This window comes from Haliaeetus leucocephalus, unplaced genomic scaffold (assembly GCF_000737465.1).
Source record: "Haliaeetus leucocephalus isolate CR32 unplaced genomic scaffold, Haliaeetus_leucocephalus-4.0 Scaffold13, whole genome shotgun sequence".
Lineage (NCBI taxonomy): Eukaryota > Metazoa > Chordata > Aves > Accipitriformes > Accipitridae > Haliaeetus > Haliaeetus leucocephalus.
In genome coordinates, this window is record NW_010972449.1 from 3765865 (window position 1) to 3777324 (window position 11460).

The 11460-nt window shown below is 44.6% G+C and overlaps 1 protein-coding gene across 1 annotated transcript; it reads right to left on the bottom strand.

The window, feature by feature from the left end:
* Positions 1–1072: 1072 nt before the first annotated feature.
* On the bottom strand, positions 1073–11394 carry DDX51 (DEAD (Asp-Glu-Ala-Asp) box polypeptide 51). The gene is made up of 16 exons (XM_010575845.1): positions 11372–11394; positions 10838–11229; positions 10188–10432; positions 9912–10062; positions 8243–8388; positions 7870–7941; positions 7576–7682; positions 6946–7054; positions 6166–6311; positions 5262–5457; positions 4514–4629; positions 4305–4421; positions 3256–3357; positions 2718–2781; positions 2369–2503; positions 1073–1507 (listed from the first exon to the last, which is right to left on the bottom strand). Exons 1-16 carry the CDS (start codon positions 11392–11394, stop codon positions 1481–1483), a joined length of 2148 nt encoding a protein of 715 aa, XP_010574147.1. The 3' UTR covers positions 1073–1480.
* Positions 11395–11460: the final 66 nt, after the last annotated feature.

The window sequence follows — 11460 nt, forward strand, 5'->3', positions numbered from 1 at the left end:
GGGGGGGGGCGGAGCCGGCCCGGGGAGACCCCGGGGCCCCCCCCCCCGCCGCCTTACCGGCTTCGTCCCGGGAGAGGGGCTTCTTCAGCCCAGAGGGACCGTGGTGCTGAGCAGGACCGCTCCCGGGCGGGCAGAGCTGCGGCCGGTGGCTGCGCCGGACGGGGGCGCTGGCGGTTTTCCAGGGCAAAGTTCCAACCGGGCTCGGCCGTCTCCTGTTTGAAACTCGGGCTTGGCTTAGTAACTGCCCTGAATTGCCTAACGAGAAGGAAAACCAAAGCCAGGGTGATGGGTGTAGGTGCACAAGGGGTAGATACTTGCTTTGCTGACAGGAGCTCACAGCTCTTGCAGAAGAGAACTTTCCTTTCTGCTACTCTGACGCCAGCCCAGGCACCCGTGCTATGCAAAAACTGCTCAAGAGTCACACGGTAGGAAGCCAGATGCTACCTCACTGCTATAAAACCCCACGTTGCTCCTACCTTTACAAGATGCAACCACCCTTCCTGATACCCAACCGTTCACGATTGCCAGCCCTTCGCTTTGCTCCAACAATGTATTGCTAATGCTGGTGCACCCTTACTTTGTTGTTTTACAAAATAATAAAGCAGAGCTGGGGCGGTTCCTGCCGAAAGTCTTAAAAGGGTAGGTGCAGGCTGCAGCTATGTGGTAGCTCTGAGCCTTCTGCCAGGGGCAGTTAAAAATAGCAGTGGCACGTCTCAAATACAGATTTATGGCTTGTAGTGATACTAGCTGACTCCAGTATATTCATATTGGACATCAGACATTTTAGTCTGCATTAACGCCATCCTAACACTTAGTAAGACCTGCTGTTACCAGTGGTAGTGAATAGTGGAAGGAAACAAAATGACAAGAAAGGCACAAGACTATAGAAGTGAACAAGCCCTTCAAGGCAATCTCCATCCCTGTACCCAGGAATCTTTATTAGACACTGTTTAAAAAATATATATAGTATTTATTTAAAAGTTACAGTCACTTCAGCCTAGAGCAGCTCTCCAAACACACTTCTGCTATAGGCACTGTATACGTGTTTATGCATTTGCAGATACAGCTGCTTGTGCAGTAAGACGGAACCATTAGTTGTCACAGTTCAGAGGCACGAAGGGCACAGCCCTCACCTTTGGAGATCGGCAGTTCCATCAGGCCCATGTTCAAGCGCTGTGTAACAGCTCTTCTCTTCACTGGGGGCAGTTTTACATATACCAGCAGGATATGACACAAAGTCCTCTTCAGAACAACTGTATCTCAAAGTTTTTGTTTGTTTGTTTTAAACCAGTAACTGAACTCTGCAGTGTCCTTGAAAGGGGAATGAGGCCTGTAATAGTTGACTTTGCATAGGATAAGGTTGAGGAGCCAACCGTTCTGCGACCATGTCTCATTGTTACCATGCTGGGTAGTAGCCCGTGACCTATCCCGCTCAGCAGCTTCAGTGCCACAAAACATGACCTTCTCAGCTTCCATTCATTCAGGCTCGTTTCTGTGCTCGCTCGTTCTGTTCAAAATTAAAGTTGAGAAGGTGACTGAAGATGCCCCTGTCTCAGAGTCACACAGAAGGGACTTTGGGGAGCAATGGGACAATTTAATAATCCTTTCTGGCCCAGTTCTCAAACATTCCTAGTCTACAACTCAAACTCATCATTTTTCAAGGAGTCCTCAAATTAGAGAGCAGAACACTTGCCTAAATCATACAGCACAGAAAGTCTATTATGGATCCCTAGTCCACTCATCTAGCAGGTTAAATGCTACCCTGCTTCTGTGTGAAAGCTCTCAACCTTCCCACGGGTGTATAAAGAATGGCCTGCAGAAAATGCTTTCCTGGTTTGGAATACTCAAACTTCTAGTCAGCATAGCTGTAAATTACAGTCTTATAACTCTGTAATGACAAAAGGTTTAATCTCTGCATTTTGTTTGCCCTCCTCTGGGTAGTTGCCAAAATCCCAGCTCCAGAGGTAAGAGAAAGGCAGAATAGAAAAGGAAACACCACAAATCACAGAATCATAAAATAGAATCATAGAATCATTTAGCTTGAAAAAGATCGAGTCCAACTGTAAACTTAACACTGCAAAGTCCACCACTAAACCATGTCCTTAAGCACCATGTCTACATGTCTTTTAAATACCTCCAGGGATGCTGCCTACCCTTCCTTTAACAGAAAACCTCTTTCTCTCCTCCCCACCCTTTCTGAGTATTTCATAATAAGGCACCCACACATGCTGCCTTCACAGTGAAATGGAAATGTCTCAGTTAAAGGAAAGGATCCTGGTCACTAATACTTGTGCTAGTCGTGAGTTAAAATAAACTGTGCAAGTCGTAGTTTGATTTTTTTGTTTGTTTTCTTCCTCATTTTAATTACCTTGACTGTCTTCTCAAGCTTACAGAGAGCTTCCTCATATTTCTGCACCAATGGCTTTAGTGAGTTGCCCTTCACCGGGTGCTTCTTTATGTCTCGGATGCCAGCATCCTTCAACATCCGCAGAAACCTACGCTCCTGCATAACAAAATGGACACAGGAGATGAGACACCCCACTGCCTATCAGCTAGAAAACGAGCACATTTTGGAACATGCTGCCTAGTCAGGAAATAATTGAAGTTTCCAAGTACAAAGCTCAGCTGACTGGAAAAAGAGGGAAGTAGTATGAACCTTATCTTCCTTATGCCCCTGCATGCATCCTTACCAAATGAATCCCACACCAATGACGTACCTGAATTCTAAGGACCAAGCTGAAAGCGACGCCCACTTTTCCTGCACGAGCCGTTCTTCCAACTCTGAAACCAAAAAAAGTAGCATCAAGTCAGTTTAGCCACACAGTCACTGCCATTATCAGCTCCAAGAGTCTGATTCTGAAATTCTCCAGATTTAAGAAAGTCTGATTCCAAGTTTTTTGAGGTTAGCACAGCAGGACTAGCCGTGTTACAAAGGGTGAACACTTCCAGGGCTCATTCACAGCTGCTGTGCCACTGCAGTTTTCTGAACATCTAGAAACCCAATACTCGATGCTGTCCAGGACAGTTATTTCTAGTTCCTGTAAACTACATTTTCTGTAATAGGGTGCTAGCTCTCCGTTTCAATGCTGCATTACTCTGCTGACGCTACAGGCTTAATTTCAATTAGAAAGCTATTTGCATATTAAAGTACAAAAAATCCAAAACTAAAAACCTTTTTAAGTGCACATCACCTTTGCTAAACATTTCAAAGTAAACCAAGCTCAGACATCTTCCCTTTGTTCCTGGTTGTCTTACCGGTGAATATACGTCCTGATGAACTGTGGTGCATCATAGTTTATTACATAATTCACTCCTTTAACGTCAATCCCTCGTGCAGTGGCATCTGTACTGATTAACCTGGTTTTAAACATACGTATAGTCATTTTCAGGTAACATCTCTTGCACTACTGCAGAAGCAAAACACAAGTGAACTCAGCACAACTCTTGCTAATCTCTGTTCAACCTGGGCAGCCAGCCTCTGAGCATGGCAGCAGCATTGTAAGTCACTCCTTATTGCCACTGGCATTTTTAACTGCCTGCAGACCTCCAAGCATCACTGGAGGCTTGTCACCTACTGTTGTGCATGAAAAGTTACTGGGTGTTTCCAGGTTCTCCGAGCATGTGACACGAAGCCAGACAGCTCCCACCACGTTGGAGGTTACAAATCTGTAAGCTACCTGAACATTCCATAAAGGCACTTTAAGTGACCTCTGCAGACAGCGAGGTGTGAAATTCCAGCAGTCAAGGAGGAATTTAAACACTGGGTTTGGATAAAAAGAAAATCCAGAAAATAAGCGTTTACCTTCTTCTCAGAGACATTCCACAGATGCAATCCCATACAGCTATCAAAACCACATGGCAAATCAAACACAGGGATAGAAGTAAGTCTGTGTACCAGTCTGATCAGGGATTTTCTTGGTAGGAAGCACTAATACTATAAGTAGTTCTAGTACCAACATCTATTTTCTTCCAACAAGCGCCAGACGCCAAGCACACACATTAAACTTAAGGTTTTCTGAACTGTTATGTGTTTTGGGCAACTATATGAACAAGCAGTTACATTTACTGCTTGTTATAAAATAACACACAGAAATTCAGGTTACAGCTAGATTAGAATAAGCCAAGTTACAGGCTGGGTAACAATTCAAGTCACAAGTCCAAGTCTCACACCCATTCTGCAAGTTGGTTCCTGCATGCTCTGTTTTACACAAGACCTCATTTAACTGTGTTGGTTCTACCTAGCTCCTCACACTGGAAATGGCCTATGTTGGAAGAGACACAGGAAACTCATTTAAGATGCTCACAGTTGTATTTTTCCTTGTTCAAATTCCTTCATGGTTCTCTGTCTTTCATTTGGAGGTAACCGAGAAGAAAATTCAGCCACAGCGATGCCACCAAAGGCTTGAACCAGCAGGAACAACCTGTAGGTAAATGGGGTGGAAACAGTCACTTCATTACCTCTGTAGCATTACTTGACAGATACCTACTATAGTGATCTGATTAATATATTCACCTGTGAGAAGCTTCCCTGGAGTTGGTAAAGCACAACACACGGGTAAATTTCATTTTCAGCATGAAATACAAGAGGAGCAAAGGCTTAGAATTCAGGTCACAAGGCACGTAACATTGCTGCAGTCGACAGGGAAGAAGTTCAGAGAGAAAAATTACTTCTTGCCAAGGCTATCTACTCTGAAACCCACTACCTGTCCAAGACCTACATAGGCTTTGATGTTTTACAGCTGACTAATAGCAGCAAAACCAGACCCCCTTTAGAACAAGGCCACCCCCTTTAGAATAAGTCACAGTTACAGGCTGGGATGATACAACACAGGGTAGAGACAGGAGATCTGCATTGTTCTAATGTCCTCACTTCTCCACAGCAAGTAACAACACACACTGCCTTCTTGTCTACAGGGTGACCTCTATCTACATGCCCCAAAATGCAGGTTATACATATGGACTGTTGATAAGTGCTACTACATTATTATTACTTCATATCTTAATTCTGCATGAAGAGAGTTTAATTAAAAAAAAAAATTAATTCAGTCTTAACGACATGAACACTAAGCAATGAGAAAACAAACACGCAAAAGATAGAGCTCTCTGGGTCATAAATACTCCCAAAGCCACTTTCGCCCAGCACCTCTGTCATGCAAGGAACCATATGGAAGACATATTTGTTTATAGGGTAAAAACAACTACAGACTCCAGAGTTAAACAAATCTTCAAGTATAATTTGTTCAAGACAATTAATGTCATACCGATAGCCCCTCGGGGAGTGTGTATTTCTTAGTATCTTGTTCAGTCTCTGTTCCAACTCCAAATGTTTTTTTCTCAGAATAGACAGACGTGAAGAGGCGAGGCTGGAATAAGTCCAGCTGCTGCAGTTTCTCTGGGTCCTGAGTCAACGTGGCTGAAAACAGCAGTTTCTGTAAGGGTATCTGAGGATAGCAGGAGCTGAAAGAAACAGCACACAGAAACTGAACTTTGAGGACAGGGCAAAGGAGCTCCTCCACAGATGCCTTCAGATGATGTTATGAGGGAAGCAATTAACTCTTTTTGACACTCTTTTCCTGTCCTGGGCCTTTCCTGTAGGTTCTTTTACACCCTTGTTTTATGGTGGAGTTCACAGATGGAACTGATCAGCGCCCTCAACCAACTGCACAACCTGCATCTGTTAGCCCTGCACACATTCTTGCATCCTAGTTACCTGTGTCCTCATTCTAGTCACTTCCTTCCTTGGTTGCTGATCTCTGTTTCTGACACATCTCTACCATGCTGTATGAAAGCAGCAGCTGCAGATAGACAATTCCAACAGTTTTTCTTCAAACCCATTACTCAGCTCAACTAACTCATATAGTTACGATGCAAAAGAATCACAGACTTGCAATATTTGTGCATTCTTTTGATGCTCCCTTATTCTAGTTAAGGAGAGCTTGGAGAATACAATACTTAGGCTTCAGTCTAAAAAGACATCCTGTACTATCAGCTGTTCACTGCCTGTTTTTTCAAGCTTTGAAAAAGCAGCTGCCTTACTTTGGCAGACATTTCTCAAAGTAAGCAAGCTTTGGGAGTGCCTGTGAGAGAGTACTGTGAAGCAGGGCAGTGACATCTAAGTGCTGGTGTTCGCGCTACCAGTTCAAAGAAATGCATTCTGCAACTTACCTGGCTGCTGTTATAGGCCCTGGTTTGGTCCTCTGAAAAAGCATGTTGGAGCCAGAGTCATTTTCTACTTGGAATGCAGCTTTGACAATTTGGTTCAGACAGTTCTGGTGCATGTCATCGATCATACGGTCAGCTTCATCTACGATCTGAATTCACAAGGACGAAAAACACTACTTGTTAAGCACCATCTAGCACTAGGGAGCTTTTATTTTCCTTTTGTATCTATAACAAGTGAGCCAGAGTGTAAGATAATGGAAGCTTCTAGTCAATAGAAGTATTTTCTTTGCCTATCCTTCCTTAAATGATGGCAGAAGTTTCTATCCCCAAACTGAATTTTGCTTTTGTTTCAGCAGCTCAGTAGGCAGCCTGACACTCAAACTACACACAAGTTCATTTGCACATAAATCCATTCCATGTCTCCGAAAAAGAGATAAAAATCTCCATATCATAAATAAGATTGCAACTATGTTTCTGCAGACTCCTATGTGGTGGAAGCTACTACAGTCTGATAATTTACCTTGACCTTGACCAATAAGGCTTCACACTGAGTTTGTGTTTGCAAGAGGCTAGGAGAGAAGGGGAAGTAGGTGGATGCTTGGGTGTCACGAGTTGGAATAAAACATCTCATCTTGAGACCACTGCCTGAGCAATCTGGAGCATAGAACGGGACCATACAACAGTTCCAACAGAGATATATTTATGTACCATGCAAGAACAAAGCAGTAATTACAGCTCTAATGGGCCTTGCACTAAGATGGGAGACCCGTGGAGTTGACTCACCAGGAAGCGAAGCTGCGTCAGGCTAAACCCCGCGGTCTGGCTAATGTGATCTGTGAGCCGCCCTGGTGTAGCCACAATAATATCAGCCAGGCTGCAGTAGCCTGTCACTCTGAAAGAACAAGCAGCCCATCAGTAAGTTTCTCCCTACACCATAAAGCACGTAACAGAGATCCTTGGTCAGCAGAGCTTAAGATTTTCCTACTACTCACTTAACTGAGAAAGAGCAGAATTCAAATATGCACTTTATGTGGAAAGTATGCAAAGGCAGTGCTGGACACTAAACCCTCATTTTAAACAAAAAGCATCATTCTTCATTGCTCTTAAAAAAAGCTTAGTTGCAGCAAAATCCCATAACAATCATTTGTACCTGTGGGTATAAGGTAAATGTTTGCATTCTACTCAGCTGGTGAAGACCCCCCAAAATCTAGTAAAACACAACAACCATAAAAAAGGGGTAATAGCAGGCACTTTTGTCAAAGACAGAACGACCAGTGTCTAGCATATAAACCCACTATCCAAAATCATTATTGCGCGATAGTGTGATGCAATAGCCTACATTTTGACCTCTGCTTACTGAGATTAAATAGTTTACGATCTCTATAAACCTTATCAAAATACCTTTCAACCTACTTTTTCTGGACAAGCATCTCCTGCTCCTTTGCAAAAGATTTCTGGCCAGTAATCAAAACGACCTTCAGACCTGTCCCATCAGTGTAAATGTTGAACACTTTACTCACCTGCAAAGAGATGGGCTTTGTTAGCCACAACAAAATCAGTTAAAGTAATACTTTCCATTACGCTAACAACATCAAACCCACTGATGGGTCTTCAAACTGCTCCACAGAACAGCCAAGCAAAGTACTGTCTGCACCAGCCTTTCCCTTGGCCCAGTTCCACTCAGAGAGAAGGTGAAGAGCCACATACCTGTTGTGCCAGTTCTTTGGTGGGCAGAACAACGAGAGCTCGTACTTGGCAAACTACTCGATCTAGCAGAACCTGCCAAAACAAAGGCCAAATGAGTCCCTGAAAGCAGTGGGGAGAGAAAGAGGTTCTTGTATCTAAAGTAGTGAGAAGAGATGGGCTTCACACATCCTCACGGAGTTTTATGTTTCTATTTTACTCCCCTCCACCCTCCCAACTTCTCATGCTATGCCTTCATGAGATGAAGGGGACTCGTACAGCTCCGAGCTAAAAATCTGCTGCTTTGCATCCACAAATTCCTTTCTGACCTACTTTTGCTTGAACAAAAGCAACCCCAGCATTTTCCCTACAGGTACTTTACTGGGGGTAAACTCACCTGTACTATGGGTATGACAAAAGACAGGGTTTTACCACTGCCCGTAGGTGCTGAGACGCAGATGTCTTTGGGGCGGTATCCTCCCTGCCCAACCAAATACCCATTGGATGCACTCTGTAGAATAGCAGGAATCACCTCTGCCTGAACTGAAGAAAAATAGAAACAAATATTAACTACAGAGTTAACTGGACTAAAACCAGTGTAGCCAGGAAAGCAGTTATATAGAATGAATCTGTTTCTACACCTATGCTGTTGTTGCTATAGATGTAAGAGAGGAAGAAATCAAACCCAGTTGTCAATAGAGATGCTATCTGGTTTTACCTGGTTCTTGTTCATTCATGGAAGCTTAGCACTGAATACAGAGATTTCCCTCTCCAAGAATTCAGCTACTTCTAGTGGTCAGCTAGGATGTTACTGTGTTAAATACTGTTTCCAACTCATATCTGTCTTCTTGTTCTCACGTTAGGGTGGCACTGGGCAGATTTAAAACCTATGAATATTTGTCTGTAAGCATCCTTTCTTTGCTATCTGCTCTATCCTATCTGCTCTTATATATATAAACACAGAACATGCAACACGGCAACGCAGCCTGACCGGCCAAGGAGCAAAATGTACAACTCTTATACGGTTTGGAGTCATTCAAGTTTGCCACAGGAGAGTACATAAGGACTGAAGCAAACAGTCCTGTACAGACAACAGCTTTGGCTGTCACACATGAACTCTCTCCTTTCCTTGTCCCATGACGAGCCCTGACAAACCGGCCAACTTTGGTTTATCTATGAGGTTTAGCAGCCAGGGGATCTAGCTTCATGACAAGACCATACTCAGTGATGCATATGATGTATGACTTCAGTGGACACCATCTCTACCAGACAGGGCATGACACTGCTTGATTCATCTACTACCAAGTGCCATAAGCTGGACTTCACATATAAGAGAACACAAGAAGTTGCTATCAGCAAGCTGCTATGATCTTCCCAGACAAAATAAGCAATAGCAGTTAGATTAAAATGTTATGTAACAGAATATTTAAAAAAAAAAACAAAAAGACACACGCTGCCTTTCCAATGTAACCTTGATGAGTCTCTGATACAGTCTAAGCCTCCAGGTTCAGCTGGACCAAGTAACTGACTGCAGGTCAGAGATCCCACCTTCCTCCCTCCTCTTCTTATCCCTGCTTCCAGCTGTGCTTTCTATTTATTTAGGAGCTGGCACTTACTGCACTTTTTTGCAAAACTGGTAAAATAATGGAAAACCAACTGCTTTTTTTTCTTGAATGGTTTTCTGCTGCTTTAATGAGTCGAACGGGTTTCTAGAGAGGTCCAATTAGCAGCAGAGATGGTGGAAGGTAAGGAACTAAAGCACAAGCCTGGTGGGAAGGTGGGAAAACAGGAGGACACGAGTAAGACCTCCCTCTTTTGGCAGCTGTGAGCTATTACTTCAAGCTGTCATATTTTGTGGAGCTACATTTATGACTAGATAACACGCTTCAGTTACTCAGCCTAGGTAAAGCTTTGAAAAAGAAGGATTAAAACTAGTACAATCACTTTGATGCATTAAGCTTGTTCTTTTCTATGTTTTACTTCACTGACTACATAAAATATACAGCAATAGACTGTAGGAACTACCTAAGTCAGTTTAGAAAGAAACAAAAGCACTATCAAATTACCTGGAAAAAAGGACTCTATCCCATTCATTTGTAGCTTTTTCAACAGCCGGGGATGAATTCCTGGGACTTCTCCGATTGGAACTAGATTATCTTTGATACGTTTTTGCACTAGTTTGGGTTGAGCAAGCCACTGCGGTAAGAAGGGCTGAACCTGAGGTGGGGAAAGAAGAGTAACAAAGCATTTCTGCCATCAAACAGACAATACTATGCATAAAATAAGCTGTTAAGATGCATGCTCCTTCCTGACCATCATCAAAATTCAGTCAAGCTAGTTACCTTCTGCACTGGCCTTCTGTCATAGTCTCCAAGAACCACCAAACTGGAGGGTGGAGGATTTGCCTCTTCCTCCAAGGCTGCTAAGGACAGCTCCTCCTTTGTACTCTGACTTCCTTCAGCTCTTTGACTGTTCTCTTTCTTCCTTGTTCCAGCTCCCTCTGTTTCCTCATCTGCTTTCTTCCTTTGAGAAGACTTATTTTTAAGGTTGCTTCTATTTTCCTGTTGTTTGATGTCTTCTTCAGAATCTGGAATTTGGATAACAAGAATACAAAGCTACAGGTCAGAACGTGCTACAGAAAAGGGATGTAGGGAACATTTTATAACAACAGACTTAAGCAAAACTTGCAAGCTCCTCTTTCTTCCTAAATCCAAGTGCAAAAGCCGAACATTTCTTTGTTGGTACGGAGGCAACTGAAGACTGAGGTGACATGCTTCCCTCCTTCCCTTACACTAAACTGATCCCCAAAGTTCGCAATATGGGGCTTTCCCCTAGAAAGCAAATTACTTTGCGAATATATTAAGCAGAGAAAAACAAAATTTACCATCAGGTAAATTCAGCAGGTTACTCAAAGGGTAACTTGTGTCTACTTCTCCGTTGAGAACTGTCGACCCCAATGAACCAAAATCCTACGGCCTCAGTTTAGCGTTACCTGCTTCAGTCCTCTCTTGCGGCACGTCCGATTTTCTTCTACTGTCTTTCTTCTTCGATGGAGTGCTGCCATCTGCTGCCTCCTCGGCGTCCGCCCTTTCTTCAGAAGAGCTGCGAGGCCGCTGTTTCTTCTTGAGCTTCTTCTGTCCTTGCGCACAGGACTGCTCTTCACTCTCCCCCCTGCTCTTCCTCTTCCCGCCCCCGGGGCTCAGCCCCGGGTCGGCTCCCCCGGACAGCCCGCCTTCCCCTCCCTCGGGCTGTGCCTCCTGCTGCTTCTTCAACTGCCGGGCCTTCGCCTGCTGGCGCAGCCGCTCCAGCAGGACCCGAGCCCGGGCCTTTGCCTCAGCGTCCTCCTCCTCTTCCTCCCCTTGCTTCTCCTCCTCCCCGCCATACCTGAAACAGCCCAAGACAAAACCTCCTCAGGCACAAGCCGCCCGCTCCCACCGGGCCCGTCCAGCCAGGCACCCCTCCCACTCGAGTCCGTGCCGCTGGGGGACGCCGGGGCCGGGCCGGCAGCGCCTGAGGCAGGAGTTACCTGTTGATGCAGAAAAGCGCCATGGCCGCGCCGGGCCGCACCGCGCCGACGGGGCGCCCGGAGATGACGTCAGCGGAGCCCGCGTGGCG